Below are 16,776 nucleotides of genomic sequence, written 5' to 3'. Positions count from 1 at the left end.
TACAGTATCTCCTCTGTGATAATCATGATCTCCATTTGCACCAGTGTGGTCACAAATACACAGATACTATATCTTCATCTTATCTCCCAGCTGTGTGTGTGCATGTGTGTGTGTGTGTGTGTGTGTGTGTGTGTGTGTGTGTGTGTGTGTGTGTGTGTGTGTGTGTGTGTGTGTGTGTGCATGTTTGTGTGTTGACATTTTCCCTCGACAAACTTCTGTTTACATCACCAAACAACATGTTTTAGTCATTTTGTCACAGTGTACACTTTCAGTCCGTCAGTTTCAGATCTGCAGAACCGGACGCACGGTTGTTTACAATATGACGCTTAGACTTCACAAACAGTGTCCTGACAAGTACAAATAAACAACCTTTCTCACAGTGAACCCTGTCTTTTTTGTGCATCTTTCAGAGGAATAGGATTTTTTTTAAATATGACTTTTTAGAGTGACCTTCATGCTTTATTGTTCTTTTTACTATGTGAAAGTATGTTGAAAAGGTATATTGGAAGTTAATGCAAAGTTTTTGTGTGTTTAAACATGCACCATAAATGAAGCTTAATATTAAAGCTATTTTGATTCTCATTTTCTAATTACTGGTTGTGAAGCACGATATATTTTACATTAAATCAACATAGTGTGTTATAAGAATAGTAGTGAATTTGACACTTCAATTGAAACTGCCTAATTTATCCTTTGTAAACCTTACACAAACATTAAATAAATGGTTGATAAGACATTGTAATGAAGACGTACATGCATATGTGTTTATTATAATATACAGAATGTATCCACAATTATAACTTCCTTTAATGAAGCCATGTATGTTGTCTTTCATTATCCTAATAAACCACCTCTGCAAAAGTACATTAATACTTAGTACATGTAAATTTCCTGAAGCCTGAGTACCACTACGTTGTGTAATTAACTGTTTATTACATGTTTATAATGCTCCCATTATGGCCTGTGTGGCAACAAGCACATTTTCCACTTGATGACTCTACAGCTGATGAGCCCAAAGCTTATCACAATTTAAAAGAAAAATATTTTAAAGTCACAGGAAACAAATAAAACTCACTTGTTGTTTAGCAGTTCATTGCACCCTGTGTTTATCACATTATCTGGGGTAAGAAACTGACAGTGAGGAAAACCCTTCATGATGATTGGCTGCTAAGAGGAGGGGACAGTATATAGACCCTGACAAAATGTGGAGTTTCATGGTCTCCCCTGACAAATCATCAATGGCCAGGAACCTGTAGCAGACACACTCTATTGCTCCCACCCACAGACGTTTTACAGAAGTCAAAAGTTCCTTTTTCATTTTACAGCCAAACTGCGGGCCTTCTTTATTCCATTTTATTTGACACAGTTGGAGGCCTCCAGGAGTAGCTAACTTCATAAGAGTGTGCTATAGAATAAGAGAGAGGGAGACATTTTTTGGTTTTCGTTGAGTGAGAGGAAATTTTGAAACATTGTGCAATGGTGCCGCAAAAGTTTTGAAAGGTTGTGAGAGGGTTTTGCCAGCAAAGTGTCTGAGAGCCGCTCCGTTGGAGAAGAGGTCTCCATGTTGCATCCATACAGAATGGAGAGCTACCTCATCCCGCCTGTAAGTATCATTTATTTTATCATCATTTTGTCTGTCAGGAGGCTCTCTCGCACCTGAAACTTGAAAAAAGCGCCTCGAGCAGTTTGTTTCTAAAGCAGCATTGAACAGGAACACATTTAATAGTCAAGAGGATGGACGACATGTATTATTTCAAATTAGACGACTTAATGTGAGTTCAACTTCACTTTGAATGCAGGACACAAACTCTAAGAGTCTTTTATACTACGGGAACATGAAAATGAAACTCAAGAGTTCTTGGGAGTTTCAGAACAGCAGCGGCAAGAAAAAAAAGTCATTATTATAACACGAATATGATCAATGCCTCGCCTCTAAACTTAAATATTATTAAAGACAATGTGAGCATTTTATTAGAGACGGGAGAGTATAATCATTTCCTTTCAGGGATTGGATGCGTTATGATATAAAGTATGCTGCCTGCATCATATTCACCATCTCATGACATTTTGTGGTTGAAACTGTTTTTATTTCCTCTTGCAGCACTCAGAAGAAATGTATGATCCTGAGATCTACAGACATCAAATTACAGAATATTATAATCCGTATGTCTTAGATGCAGATATCCAGACAGGTGAGTTTTACTTCAGCGTCGTTATTTGTCTTACGTGTCACCACTTCTTCTATCAAACTACAGCCGACATTTTCAAATGTTTCAATTAAAAAACATTTTAAAATGCATTTAAAAAACGGCTAAATGTAAAAGACATGAGGCAATTTGCCTTGCCTTGCCTTATTTGCTTCTCAATTAAATTGTCAATTAAAAGCAAATAGTGCCCTTTTGGTTTAACAGTCATTTTATTCTTCAGATTAATCACCATGACCTGATGTGGTGACACTGACTTTTCTGGTGTGTTGTACATAAAAAAACCTGCAGTGTGTGCAGCTGGAGCGCACCACATTAGGGTGTATGGAACACAGGAAACAGATGCCATTTCTTTCGGCTGCTACGACTACAGACATAGAACAACTTTCGCCCCATGGGGCTTTGTTGATACATGAGAGGTGCTTTACTTTCTCTTGTAATCAACTGTTTTGAATATTGCACCAAAACAATCTAAATAGGGGGGGAAAATACTTGACCTTATAACTCCCTGAGAAAGCTTCAGCTGCCGTTGTGATAAAAATATCCAAAGTCTAACTGTCTAACTAATGTCTGTATCTGACATCTTAAAAGATAAAAAATAAACCAACATATTTATTGATATATAAAAGTTTAACACTGAATGTGTGACTTAATTATCCAGTTTGATTTAGAGCATAGTCTGCATGTGAAATCACTCCTATGCCTCTCCTCTGTTTGCATGGTTACACTTCTAATATGTAACTTGAACTTGAGAGAGGATTTCTTAAATTTTTTTGTACATGCTGAAAAAAGAAATAGCCAAGGGCAACGTGAGAGAAAGCACAAATTCAAAGTCCAACGGCTGTGGCGACACTGCAGAGTGTGGCAACAAACAGGAAAGAGCTTCATGCTGAATTCTCTTTTATTCTCCTCGTTTCACCCGGTTTATGCAAACTCAAGCACTATGAGTAACCAGCTCGCTGTCAAGTCCAGTAGGGTTTGACTTCGTAGTTTTAGATGAATTTTCATAGACAAGCAGGCTTTTTTCATGAGTCATCGCTCGCTGTTTAAATGTGTATTTCTACTGTTTGAAATCATATGAAAGGCTTTTGTATGAAGCCGTGTGTTCCAGTTAACATTACCAGGGTTAATTTCTTTTTGTGACCATAAGACACAACTAAAAGCTGTGGCCATTGTGCTGTTTCTCACCGGCTCTATGTAGATCACTGGGACTACCACCCTCATCCTCACGTACACCCCGTAGAGTTCGAAAACCTCCAAGAGGTCAACTTCACAGAGCTGCAGAGTGTGCAGGCTCTGCACCCGCCAGGCCTCATACGACACGAGGCCATTCGATACGACGCAGAAAACCTGCTCGATCCAAATCTTGGGGCACATCCACATGTGTTACAGCAACCAGTAAGTCCTTCTGCCGGCCAACAGAAAATGAACAGGCATACAACCAAAACACACACACATGAGTGCATGCACACAACAAACATATGTATTCAAATATGAATGGAAAGCTAATTAAAACTCAGAAACATTAAGAAATGTCTGTTATATGTTAAGTTACTGGTGATGGTGTTATGTACTGTATTATTAGTCATGTGCTTCAGTGTAATGACTGTGATCACTCATTGTTGAAGCAATGACAGTAATGATGACTGAAGTGAGGCTTTCCTGAGCGTTGCACTAATTTTACTAATACTGCAAGGCTCTCAGTGTTGTTGCTGCTAATGTAGCAAAAATGTTATTCCAGAGAACAGACAGCTGTGGGTTGATGGAGACACAGACGCTTTATGACCTACACACGCTGATCTTGGTCTAGTGTCCAGTAACGCCTCTAAATCCCCAAATATCCCTCTAGCTCACTGCAGACGTCTTCAAACTCAACATAATTCAGTTTGGTTGAGAATCGGAGAGGACATTAAGGGAGTTAGAGGCCTTTTATGGTCCTGTGACAAAAATCAGGAAGTGATTCTTTGAGCTTTAAGAAAAGCTTTAATTTTAGACCTTTTCTTTTTTTTAAAATTTCAGTAACATTTTCTTTGAACAGCGTCTGGAAGCTCTGAAGGGTCTGACACTTCAGGGTCTGCTTCACCCCTCCAGTTGTGAACCAGTGAACTAGAACAGAGATATCTGGTTTTGGACAACATTGGAGTAGTGTGTGTATAACCAAGTCCCTCCATTTCCACTTACTTTAAGCAGAGACAGCATATGTGGTCATCAAATATCAAACAAAAAGTATTATGCTTGATATTAACAAACATAATACTTGATTTGTTCTCTTTGGCAACACTGGCAAACGTTTTTGTAGTCATTCCAAAATATGTATTGCTCTTTCCAGGGGATAGATCATAGTTAATTGTTTTTCACCTGGAAATAAAAAATGAAATTGTCAACCAAAGTTGCATTTGATTTCATGTTGTGCTGAGTATCCAGCACGACTCACAGCTGAACCTCAATCTATTAGGATTGGTGTTGTGAAAAATGCATCAGATTAAAATATGTGAAATGCATTCACAGATGAATGGGATACCGACAAAACTGCAGCTTCATATGGCACAGATCAGTTCCTTAAAAATGGACACAAAAACACAGATATACACACCAACACAGATACTCAACCACCAACTAACTAAAACACCATAAAACATTTCATTTTGGCTACACAACTGCTTGTGTCCCTGACAAAGAACCAAAGCAAAACTGTCTGTGCTTTTAGGTCACATGATTTTTTTCACTAGCTCACAAGTGAAATTTCCCTTTTGAAAAAAAAACAAAAAAAAAAACAAAAAAACAACGCCTGCCATTCTTAAAATGGCAGAATGTATTTGTATGCAAAAAGAAAAGGTGTTGATACATCAACTGAAACGTGGTATGAGAATACTATGTGAAAAACCACTGTTCACACATGGAATTCACAAGATGGTTTCCATCACTGGCTGTTTTTTGTAAAGGATGTAAAGTGTTGCCCACCGAGGCATACAGTGATAGCAGCATCCACACATCACAGCTCATGCAGAGAGAGATGTGACCTTACTCTTTCACTTACAGTCAGAAGAATTCAGTCAGTAGTATGCGTCTGATTTCTCGTGCAGTTTAATACACCAGTGGCATCATAATCCCTCTGAAACTGTAATTTAAAATGTGTGTGTGTGTGTGTGTGTGTGTGTGTGTGTGTGTGTGTGTGTGTGTGTGTGTGTGTGTGTGTGTGTGTGTGATCAAATAATGAAACTGATCTGATCAAATTTGCTGTATGTAAAATATTAAACTAAGAAATAGCAAATACAGCTGATAAATAAATGTAGTGAAGTAAAAAATAGAAGAATATTTCCCTCTGAAATGTGATGAAGGACAAGTATGAAACAGCTTAAAATCATCATCATGGAAACGTGTCTTTTTGCTAAAAACCTTTGGAATTGCTGATAATGTTCTGACTGAAGACTAATTAACTTTGACTCCTGCGTTGTAGGTAGCCTTCTTCCCTCGGCCCACATATCCAACGCACATGTCCCAGCGCAGCTCTGATGATGAGGAGCATGGAGGACGAAGTCCCCCGCTGGAGGTGTCTGATGAGGAGTGTCTGAGAGATCGAATCCCTTATGTCACACCTGGAGATCTGGGTAAGGATTCAGGCTATATGTGCACTGCAGTTCTCTACAGTGAGCAGTTAACACGGATACTTTAAGACACACCAACTGTGCCGGCCATGTGAAGACTGTCAGTCATCCAGGCCGTGGTATATCTAGAAGTGTTAAGTCACTGGACAAGTTTTAGATTCTTGAAGCTCAAGATGTGTGCAGTCGTTCTGGCAGTGAATTGTCTGTGAAGCGTACAGTGAGTTGCCATAAGTGGTTTCCACTCAGCATGGAAGAATGAGAGCTGCTCTAAATGTCCCTTTCTGGAAAACGTGCCAGTGTTTTCTTCCTCACCAGGATGGTTGAGGCTTGACATTGAGTCATGTCAGCTTTGTGTTCTGCTGACAATTTAAGATACACTTTTAGGATGGGTTAGTTTCACAACTACACTGCTAGTCATGCATCTTCAACGGAAGTGTCACAAAAAGCCAAAGTGGTTGTCTGTTATAAATTACAGTGTCCTCGTTCTCCAGGCTGCGTTTTTGGATTGTGGAAATAATCCAGCAGGTGTACGAGGAGACTGGCAGACTATCCCCGGCGGCTCCCTTCTGAGCCTTCTGATGAGGTGCTCCCTTATCAGAGATCTGATCTTTTAGTCTGCCCTGTCTGCCTTCATTAACTTAATTTCTTCCACATAAGTGTGGCACTCAGCACCTCGTTTATGGAACAGCTGTTCAGTCCAACACAGCAGGCCTGTGTCAGTGGACCTAACAGATAACTGCAGTTTGCTGGCTTACCAAACACCCTCTCCACCAAATGTTCAGAGAGATATTAAAGTTATTTACGGTTAACGAACAGCCATCAACACGTTAAAATAAAGCACCGGTAGCTAATGATCATCTCGGAGGCTGTGCCTGCACAAGCTCCCATTTCTATCCAAACACACACACCTCACACACAGTACAGAGCATGTTTTATAAAAACAATGAAACTAAGTATTTCTTTGTGTTTTCAGTATTAACGCTTTCACCAGCAGCTACATGTTGAATATTGAGTAAAACACAGGTCACACAAGGTCAGGTGGCCTGCAGCTTAAACAGTGTTTTAGCTGAGTTGTCAACCTGTGACTGATCAGTTCACAGCTGAGTTCAGTTTAGTTGACATGAAAACTATCATGAAGTTCAGTGACCATCCATAGAGTTCTGAAGTTGGTTTAAAAACATCTGGGACACATTGTCTAATGTAATATCCTGTAACTCTGTAAATGACTCCATGTGTATACAATGCCCATCTTAAACAATCGTGCTAATGAGGAAAAGATTGGGTGTTGTCTGTGTGCGGTGCCATTCATTTCATTTTTGATACTCAGCCCCTGAGTCTGATCAGTTCTGCTGTATTGAGCCATTTGTAAAGTGATGTGAGAAACATATACGCCACAAACATATCTAAATCTTAAAATCTTACTATTTCGCAAACAGTTAATCTTTCATGTACTTGGTTTATCACTTAGCACCATGACAATGCAGAAAACACCAAAAACATGACTCATGCATTGTTACATCTGCCAGTATTTCTAAGAATTTCAGTGAGGTTTTTTTCCTGTAGTCATTGCGCTGTCCTGTGAGGTTACTTCCTGCTTTTTTGTCGCTAATTTGCCTAAGCTCTCTTATATAGAGAGCTGATATGGGTGAAACCAGCAAAAAATGCTTTAATCCACCTCATTTAGTGTAAATAAATGAAATAAATGGGGCTTTAAGCTGGTTTGAATGTGATAGTATTATGAGGTGCATATCAGTTTAAAATTAGTAATGCTGCAACTCTCTGATCTTTCCAAAAGGCAATAAAAAGAAGATTCGCTTGTACCAGTTCCTGTTGGACCTTTTAAGAAACGGCGATATGAAGGACAGTATCTGGTGGGTGGACAGAGACAAAGGAACATTCCAGTTTTCTTCCAAACACAAGGAGGCTCTCGCACATCGCTGGGGGATCCAGAAGGGAAACCGCAAAAAAATGACCTATCAGAAGATGGCACGTGCGTTGCGCAATTATGGCAAAACTGGAGAGGTGAAAAAGATAAAGAAGAAGCTGACATACCAGTTCAGTGATGAGGTGCTGGGGAAGAGTCATCTGGAGAGAAAATCATATGTGTAGGCAGGAGGGATGAAATGTCAAGATTTACTTATGACAGATGTTAATAGTGGAAGTGTAGTTTCTGGTGTTAGATGCTTAATCAACCTTGCTCATCTGGTAAATAGCATTTTTTGAATAGTCCCATTTACATACAGTGGGATCAATCCTTTGACGATAATAGCTATTGCAGTATAAAGGCATGAAACAAGAGACAACATCCCTGAAGACTCTTTCTGTATAGCACAATATGTTGGGAACCACTTAGTGTCATCCAATATAAAGGAGAAATAGCATAGAAAGCTCAGTTTGACTTGTCTGTCTGGATGTGCAGAGAGTAAAGTACTTCAAAGTAGCAGGAGCAGTTATGAAAATGTGTAACCTGTTGTTTGTGAATGGGTACTTAGATTTGAAAAAGGAGCAGAAGTGTCTCCTGATTGTGAATTTTGTTCCTTGAAGTGGCCTCAGTTGCCCTGAGAGATGTAAATCTGCCCTCTCAACCCTGCCAACAACCAGGCAGGGGCAGCAAGCTCCTTTGTATGCAGTAATTTCAGCCTGGTGGCCGAAGATGGAACTGCACATCATATGATGACATGTTCAGAGTGTTAACATTCACTCCTATAGAAAATACCAACAGCATTAAAACTGAGGCAAATTCTCTGAGCATCACACAACTGTTATCACACTTTAAACCACTGGGTCAAACATACTTCAGCTAAGACAGCCTGATGTATATAATCTATCTCCCTGTAACGCAATACAATTCTACAATGTCACTAACTACACGGACACGTCAAAACCATAAACGTCTGCAGGACTGTTGTGTTAGACTGCATTCTTTTCAGCTTACTGTACCCAATACATTGGCCGCTGGCCACACAAATGCATGAACATTATAGGTTTGTAAATAGGAAGCATAAGAAGTTTTTTAGCAGACAGTCTGTGCTGGGTGAGCACCTTTCATTGAATTGAATGCGACACCCTTTTGATTATCTCATCCAAGGTTTGATGTGTACGACAAGCTCAGCATCTTACAAATTAAATCAGGATACTAACTTTCAAATCTGGATATACATTCACAAATCTTTGTTCACATTTCCTGATCTTGGTAGATTATGCATTTTATGTTTTTATTTGATGTTAAAAAAAATCATTTTGGGAAGGAAACATATTGACATACACTGGGATGAGAAGGCTGATACCACTTGGACTATGGCCAACAGGGCGTTAACTTAGCTTAGCATTAAGAGTGGAAGCCAGGGGAAACAGCAAACCTGGCTCTTTCCAAACGTAGCAGAAATTATTAAAATATTCCAGCACCTCTGAAGCTCACTAATAAACATATTAAATCTCTTTTGTTCAATCTGTACAAAATCCTAATCAGCAGTTTTCTGGGGAGCTATTTTCTGGACTTTTTCTGGTCAAGGAGCAGTGATTTCCTGGAGTTGTGTCATCACTGTGAGGTTTCCAGTATACCATCAGACAGTGATTGAAACTCCTTCACTTTATAGACACAAGAGTGGCATCAGTCTTCTCATCTAACTCCTGGTATGAAAGTAAATAACCACAACATGTCAAACTATTCCTGCAATGACTAATTGATAGTGTACAGTCACAAGGTGAAAGTGAAAGGAGAGATGGGGATGTTGCAGCTACATGGCATGTATCTTAGACTGTGGGTCACTGAGATGTCCAGTATGCATTTTAAACCTGGCTGCACACACATATCAGTGCATATTTTATCTGGAAATGTTTGTTTACACATGTTCAATGTTAAAGGTCTTACTTCACGACATGTAACCACTATTTGTTCATGGAGAGTTTATGGTTTGAGACTTCATAGTTGGCCCAGGCCTTCACCATCCTACTGTGTTTGACTCTCTCTCTCTCTCTCTCTATGGACATGCTTTAGTTCTCTTTTAACTATGAGTAATAGTACTATACTGTATGTACATATCAACATTGCAATTTAATATTTAAAATGACATGACAGGAAGTGTTTTGTACAAATTCACGAAAGTCTGCATGTTATGATTAAGAATTGCTTGTAAAAAAAATAAATTGTCCTTGAATGTATGTGATCAGATCTCACATCAGAGGTAAAACATGAAGAAGAAGAAGAAATTAACAAACATTAATTATAAAGTTGTACAGTATTTTAGGCTTTTTAGTTCTCTCCCCTTTTATTACAGCTATAAAGATAACTGGTGTATATGAGGAACTGTGAGGTCAAAACAGGGCGGAGGGGCGAAGTGGCCACTTCTTCGCCCACTTCGTAAGTATATCTGCCTTTGTATCCTAACACACTGCAGGCGCCTGCTCTCGACTCATAGAGGGTGTAAGCAAAGCCCAGAATGACACATCTGGAATTTTCAAGTTAACAGTCTGTACAAGTATGCAGTAGAGTTGAGTATCCAGCTGATTTCTCAGCATTGAACATTATAATTTCTTAAATGGTTTTATCATATATTAAGAAATTATTAGTGCTGTCAATCGATCGAAATATTTAAACTCGATTAATCTCATGAATGTCATAGTTAACTCGCAATTAATCGCAAATTAATCACACATTATTATCTATTCTAAATGTCCCTTGAATTATCATTTTAATACTGTTATCAACATGGAAAAGTGGATAGGCTTGCTTTGTGCAAATGTTTTTTAATAGCTACAACAACGTGTAGTGTTATATTTCACACTAACATTCTCACTTTGAGCAGTCATTCACATTTGAAGCAAAATCTCACACAATTTAACACTGTCAATAAACAGATGACAAAAAAATAAATACTTGGTTACAAAAAAGCCTCTTCAACAACCCTTTATAAGGGATCAAAACAGGGTGATCCAAAATAAGGTTACAAAGTGCACATCATTGTAAACTAGGACTCAGGCTATAGTGCAGTTAAACCATGGCTTAAACTTTCCTTTCATAAGTTTCCTTTGAACATAATAGCATCCATATGCCTCTGTTGAAAGCCATCCATTGTCGCCTGGTTTTGACAAGGAGGCGGCAGAGAATTCGCATTCGCCATGTGTTTGGACATCAAGTGGTATTTCAGACTGGATGTGCTACGGTGATAATTCAGTTCACACCAACAATACACACAGATAACTTTGGTGTTGTCAGTCGACCCATCTGGCAACTTTTTGAAACTAAACTTTCCATTCAGAATCTTGTTTGCATCCATTTCAGCATTTTACACTTGACATCCACACAAACCGGTAGCCTACTCTTTTACAGCTAGCGAGCAGGCAAGACCAAACACGTGCGTGGGACGTGCCTATTGTTTTATTTCCGGTTTATAATCAGATCCTGTAGTAATTCTGACGTTACTAGCAGTGGCCACAGCTTATAAAAAAGTAGAAGTTCACTAGGTCACAAAGAGTGTTAATTTCGTGATTAAAAAAAATTACGCCGTTAAAATTAATTTGCGTTAACGTGTTAATAACGCAATATTTTTGACAGCAGGAGAAATTATCCTAAATTTTGTGTAATGATCAGCTTTTTAACAAACTTCACTACTGTAACACCTCTTTTTTAAAAGAAAAGTTCAAATTAAATAACTTGACTATATTTATTGGGGCTACAATATTTCAAAACCACCTTCACTGATTAAATTAAATAAAATTTAAAATAAAATTAAATGATGATAAATAACAGAAAACAAAAAAACACTGCAATACAAAGCAGTAGTAACTTGCTGAAATGTAATGTGCAGTGTGTAAATATATAAACACTACAGCACCTGGTGTCCCAAGAGCCAACAGCTCCCCTCAATGGTCAACCTGTAATTGATACCCGTAACTAACAGGTGAGAATGTACAAAGAAATAACCTTGAATAGAATCTAAAGCTGTGCAATAAAATGCAATACAATACAACAGACTTATCCAGAGCCAGAGAATAGGTCTCACACTGTGCACAATACTATCACAGCATGTACATAAAAGCATTACATGGGGTGTGCAAGCACATTTTGTCATCAGATTGTGGTAATTAAAGTTGATGCTATTCACTTAAAGCCATCAAAATGCAGAAACAGAGAAGTTCTGAAAATGTAGAAAACTGCTATGTCAGAAACACGCGTACATTTTCAGAGGTACGGGCCAGTAATTATATCACATCGATGCATAAGGCTGCATGTTTGGAGAGATTGGACATGACGCGCTGTAGAAACAACACATAAACTGTCCAATGAAACTGTTTTCTGAACCTGAGCTGAATCATGCTTCTTTTTTTCACTGGCTATTGCTGTGGTCAACTAAAACCACTTCTCACAACCTGATGACTGGTCCAGATGGTGACTGCAGGGTCAACTGGTACAGAGTGTACGTTGTCCACAGTAGGATCTTAAAGAAAAAAAATGGTCAAAGACATAAAGGCTGAGGCTGGATTCAGCAAAATGTAAAAAAGTGCAAAAAGTAGGGTAGAGTCAAATATGTTAGGGATATTGCCTGATTAGAAAAATAAAAGGACAAAGGGATTCCATAACACAAAAACAAAGACAAAAGTCTTGGCATAGGCAGAAACATTCACCAAAATTAACCAGGACTCCACGGGGTCTGCAGCTGTGATGGGATTCCTTTAAGAGCTTGTCCATGAAGGGAAGAGGCACTCATCCCTGACAACAGATAAAACATAACTGTGGATCTCTTACTCTCAACCATCCTCTTGTCTGCAGCCTTAGATTTACAGGGTGACAGGGTGCAGCACAGATGTGGGAGAGCAAACAGACTTTTTTTTTGGATTCAAAGTTCTAAATTTAACTCGACATCCTTTCCCCTCCCTCTCAAAGCCTGTCAGTCAGCTGAGGTGCTGGAGGCAAGGATGGTTGAAATATAGCCCGAGGACAGACGTGACCGGGGGGCGGGCAGGGGGCCGGGTTGCTGCTGGGATGAGATGAGCTTTGAGGAGAAGTGAGAGGGGGTGGGTGTTTGTTGGACATTGTGTCAGGCCTGGAAAAAATGGCAGGAGAGGTGGGATGGTTCATAGTGGGGGGTGGGGGTGGACCACTATTAAAGACATGGGGGCTGAGATAGACAGCAGACTGTTTAGGAAGAGTGACTCACGTTGTGGAGGAGAGGAGATCATTCAGGATGCCAGAACCAGTCAAAAAAGCAGGTAAGTGTGCTCATTCAGCTGCTTTTGAAAATACACATGAAGCTGCACATTGTCTAAAAAAACTCTACTTTTCGATGTTAACATAATCCTGCTGTCAGACCACATGTCTGTGAAAAAGCCCACAGTACATATATTATGTCCTGTTACTTTAACTGCGCTTATCGCTGTGCTGTCAACATACTGCGACTGATATCTGATGGTGTGTTTTACTTCCTTTGCCCAAACTTTCTTGAACAGAAACTGTGATATTACAATATATGTGAGAAAATATTTGACTGTGTTGGGTCACACCCCTCTTAAGCAACTACGAACCACAACCAAACCACTCACTTGAGAGCTGTTTTCATGATATGTAGTGATATACTCTCTTGACTGTTTGCAGAATAATATCATAATTACATCTGACATCGAAAAATGTAAAGTTTTAGTATGTTTTTTTTTGTTTTTTTGTTTGGTTTAATTGTGCCCCAATACATCAAGTTCTTTAAGGCACAATTTTGTCATTTTGTCATTATTTCTGTAACAAAATAAAATAGAATAAAAAAAACTTGCTATATACATTATGAAAAAGTACTTCACGCTAACAAGGCATATATATATATATATATATATATATATATATATATATAGAGAGAGAGAGAGAGAGAGAGAGAGAGAGAGAGAGAGAGAGATACAAACTGAATAGAAAGAAAAATAAAATAGAAATTTATGGAAATTTAAAATGTCCCATATCTGCACATAGTGTTGAATGCAGCTTAAAATAAAGTTACACAATGCAGTAGATTCAGTGAAGGTAATAAGGTGGTGCAAGTTGCTCAATAATGTGATGTCCAGAATGATGCCAAAATCCCAACATGCTACGTGCAATTACCCACCCTTAGCCTAAAGTGTTTTCCAGTGGTGCGACTGTACTATGATCCCCTTTGGCCTTGTCAGGAAGTCTGTTAGAGGTCACGTGGTCCAGGTGGAAACATCGTCTGATGTGAAATTGATACTGTCACATTTCCAGCATCCCTGCATTCACAAAATGCACCCCTGATCCAAAAATGCCGAGCAGGATTCCAACTTGACAAATGACTGTCCACAGTTTTTTTCCTCTCTTTGGTGGGAATGGATTGTTGTTTGTGGAGTGAGAAGCCCGACATATCAGATGACTCAGTGCAACCCAAATGGCCAGCTTGTGCAAGCCAAGACTTTTAATGTCACTTGTTCAGGACAGTAACAGTTACGAGTCTGTAGCATTACTATCAATTAATATCAACAGCCTGCAATCAACACGATGGTTTTCAGTGTACTGCAATAAAAACAGGGTTCACTTTGTCAATTAAGGTAAGAAATAAGTATATTAAAGCATCTTTATTAATATTCTTACAATAACAATATATCAAATGACAAAGTGAAAACGTGACAGTGTGAATGGGGTCGCTTGTAGTGATGAACCAACAGAGAATTATCACCTGAATCTGCAGCTTTTCTCAGCTTGACAGAGCTTTATAGTGAGTTTCAGCTAATTGTTTAGCATTCGACTGCAACATCAGCGCCAACTAGCAGACAGAAACATTTGGGCGAACATGTAGCCTCAGGAGAGCAAAAACAGACACAAGATAGAGTAAATTTGGAATTTAGTAGGTAGAAAGAAACACAGCTGGATGTTTAAATAAGCACCTGTTTGCTAACAAGTTCACCATATCAGCTGAAAAGGTGATGGTATGTCAGTGCTGTGTTCACAAGTTGTCATTCAAAAAGAGAAAAACGGAAAATCAGTTATTGGGTTTCAGACAAATTTTGATTAAAGGTGCATGATAAAAAAAAAAGGTGGACCCACTCATGAAAACAATGACCCATGGCATTATTACCTTTAAAACCAGCAACTAGCATGAATGAATAATAGAATTAAATAGTAAATAAAAGCTAATCTTATCTCAGTGGTTAGGAGAGTCCTTTTACTTTAAATGTGGTAAAGACATGAAAGCGTGAACGACAACATGACAAGAGTGAACCAAGACTGCAGACAGACTGAGGGCACATCGTTCCCTCTGTGCGTCCAGAGCCACCAAAATAGAGTCCAGTTAATCCCTCAAGTATGATACCTGCGCCCCTGTTGCAGCTGAGCCCTGCCAGCCTCATTTATTACACCAATACATATGCATCCTATATTTAAACCATCTTGCAACACGTTGGGTTTTTTTATTCTGGGTGGATGTGTAATGCTATGCTGAACTGTTCATGACTTAAACCAGAAAATAATAAGCATCTCAATTATGTGTACATACATGTCATGATTCCAAACACCTGGTGTTCCTGTGAAACACATGTCTGCTCACAGAGCTGTCAGTTACAATCACTATTTTTAGGGCCTTTTTTAAAGATGACAAGTGTTCAGAACCACATTGCTGTGCACACTTTATAACTTTTCAAAGGAAGAAGAAGCAGGACAGGCAGCAGCTGCCGTTTTATACAAGAAGTGGAAAAAGGTTTTCAGACTGACAATAGCAACATGCACTGATGGATTTTTTTTTCCATTTAGGACAATGTCTGTTATTGATATGTATAGATAGATTTGTAATTTTGTGCAGACCCAGATGTGTCTATGGTCACCTGTTTTGTTCATTTTCATCAGACTTTTGTCCAGTTTTACCACAATCAAATTCAAGCTAATGCTTTGATTGAATGCTGATGCTCCCTCACTCGAGTATTGTTTACATTTACTCTCATGTATCCAAACCTGTATGCTTCAAAATGTAATAGTCACTTGTAAGTACAAAAGCTACATAAGAGAAAACCAAGACTACACAAATGTGACTTATAAAACCAGATGTTTGTGCTTCTGTGTGAAATTCGAAAAGGCAAATTCTCTGGTTTTCAGTTAGCCCCACCCAGTGTGCTGCAGACTGTACAACACTGTACTTTCTCAACAAGAGCCGCTCCGCTCGGCTCATGAGCCCTCTGCCTCCAGCTCTCTCTCCTTTTCTCTTTCTCTGCAAGTTGTAACAGTATATGTGTTGTTCTTTCTTCTTCGATGAAGTTCCAAGAATTTATGTCTGTCTTTATGTCTGTTATTTCATTCAGCAACACTTTAGGTGCAAAGAGTAAACCCACTGTTACCCATTGTTTGTTTGTTCATCAGCTGCACTCATCAAGACAATTATAGTATCTGTGTTTTCCCCTCAAGATGATTTGACTACACCTTACACCCTCTAATTGACACTTCAAAAAAGGCTTACTTTTTATTTTGAACCCATCCTCCCTCTTCAGTTTCAGCATTTGCCAAGAAGCCAAAGACTCAGGAGGCAGAAGAGGGGTCCTCTGTGGTCTTTGAAGCAGAGACAGAGAAGCCTGATGCTAAAGTAAAATGGCAGTGCAACTCAAAGGACATTGCCAATGGCAACAAATACTTGATCACAGCTGACGGAAACAAGCACTCCCTCGCTATAAAAGCTATTACCAAGGAAGATGCCAATGTCTATGCAGTGATTGCGGGGGGGTCAAAGGTCAAGTTTGAGCTGAAGGTCTTATCAAAGCCAGGTGGGAGACTTTGATGCTGCAGCTGTGTGTTTGAGGTCTCTGCTCGCTCACCTGCGGCCTGCATAATCCACATAATGGAGCACTTAGTGCAGAAGAGCATTGTGGCTTTAAATACGATGCACTGCATGCACTTGATGTTTCTGCACAAGAACTCACTTTCTGCACTGTCTGACAGCTGGTCAACAACAACTGAGACAGCTTTGTGAGGTCCATCCTTAAGAGGTGGTTGCTGT

At 39.1% G+C, this 16,776-nt stretch overlaps 2 protein-coding genes across 2 annotated transcripts in view; both read left to right on the top strand.

The window, feature by feature from the left end:
• The first annotated feature begins 1,229 nt into the window (after positions 1 to 1,229).
• Positions 1,230 to 9,969, top strand: spi1b (Spi-1 proto-oncogene b). Its single transcript, XM_070969439.1, has 5 exons — positions 1,230 to 1,603; positions 2,102 to 2,192; positions 3,406 to 3,602; positions 5,662 to 5,812; positions 7,605 to 9,969. The coding sequence occupies exons 1-5, from the start codon at positions 1,562 to 1,564 to the stop codon at positions 7,916 to 7,918; spliced, it is 795 nt and encodes a 264-aa protein (XP_070825540.1). The 5' UTR covers positions 1,230 to 1,561; the 3' UTR covers positions 7,919 to 9,969.
• Positions 9,970 to 12,993: 3,024 nt separating this feature from the next.
• mybpc3 (myosin binding protein C3) overlaps positions 12,994 to 16,776 on the top strand; it is a 34,325-nt gene continuing 30,542 nt past the window's right edge. Inside the window, exons 1-2 of the mRNA XM_070958073.1 lie at positions 12,994 to 13,018; positions 16,274 to 16,543. Coding sequence (XP_070814174.1) covers positions 12,994 to 13,018; positions 16,274 to 16,543 — 295 coding nt within the window. The remainder of the gene's footprint in view (positions 13,019 to 16,273; positions 16,544 to 16,776) is intronic.

This window comes from Chaetodon trifascialis, chromosome 1 (assembly GCF_039877785.1).
Source record: "Chaetodon trifascialis isolate fChaTrf1 chromosome 1, fChaTrf1.hap1, whole genome shotgun sequence".
In the NCBI taxonomy this organism is placed as follows: Eukaryota; Metazoa; Chordata; class Actinopteri; order Chaetodontiformes; family Chaetodontidae; genus Chaetodon; species Chaetodon trifascialis.
Note: the sequence above shows the minus strand (reverse complement) of the source record. Positions and strands in the feature narration are given on the sequence as shown.

Bases quoted from the DNA above. Each gene is read 5' to 3' on its own strand.
- spi1b (XM_070969439.1), top strand. From the start codon at position 1,562: ATGTTGCATCCATACAGAATGGAGAGCTACCTCATCCCGCCT. The intron at 1,604-2,101 runs GTAAGTATCATT...TTCCTCTTGCAG, and splicing joins AGAGCTACCTCATCCCGCCT to CACTCAGAAGAAATGTATGA. The intron at 5,813-7,604 runs GTAAGGATTCAG...TCTTTCCAAAAG, and splicing joins TGTCACACCTGGAGATCTGG to GCAATAAAAAGAAGATTCGC.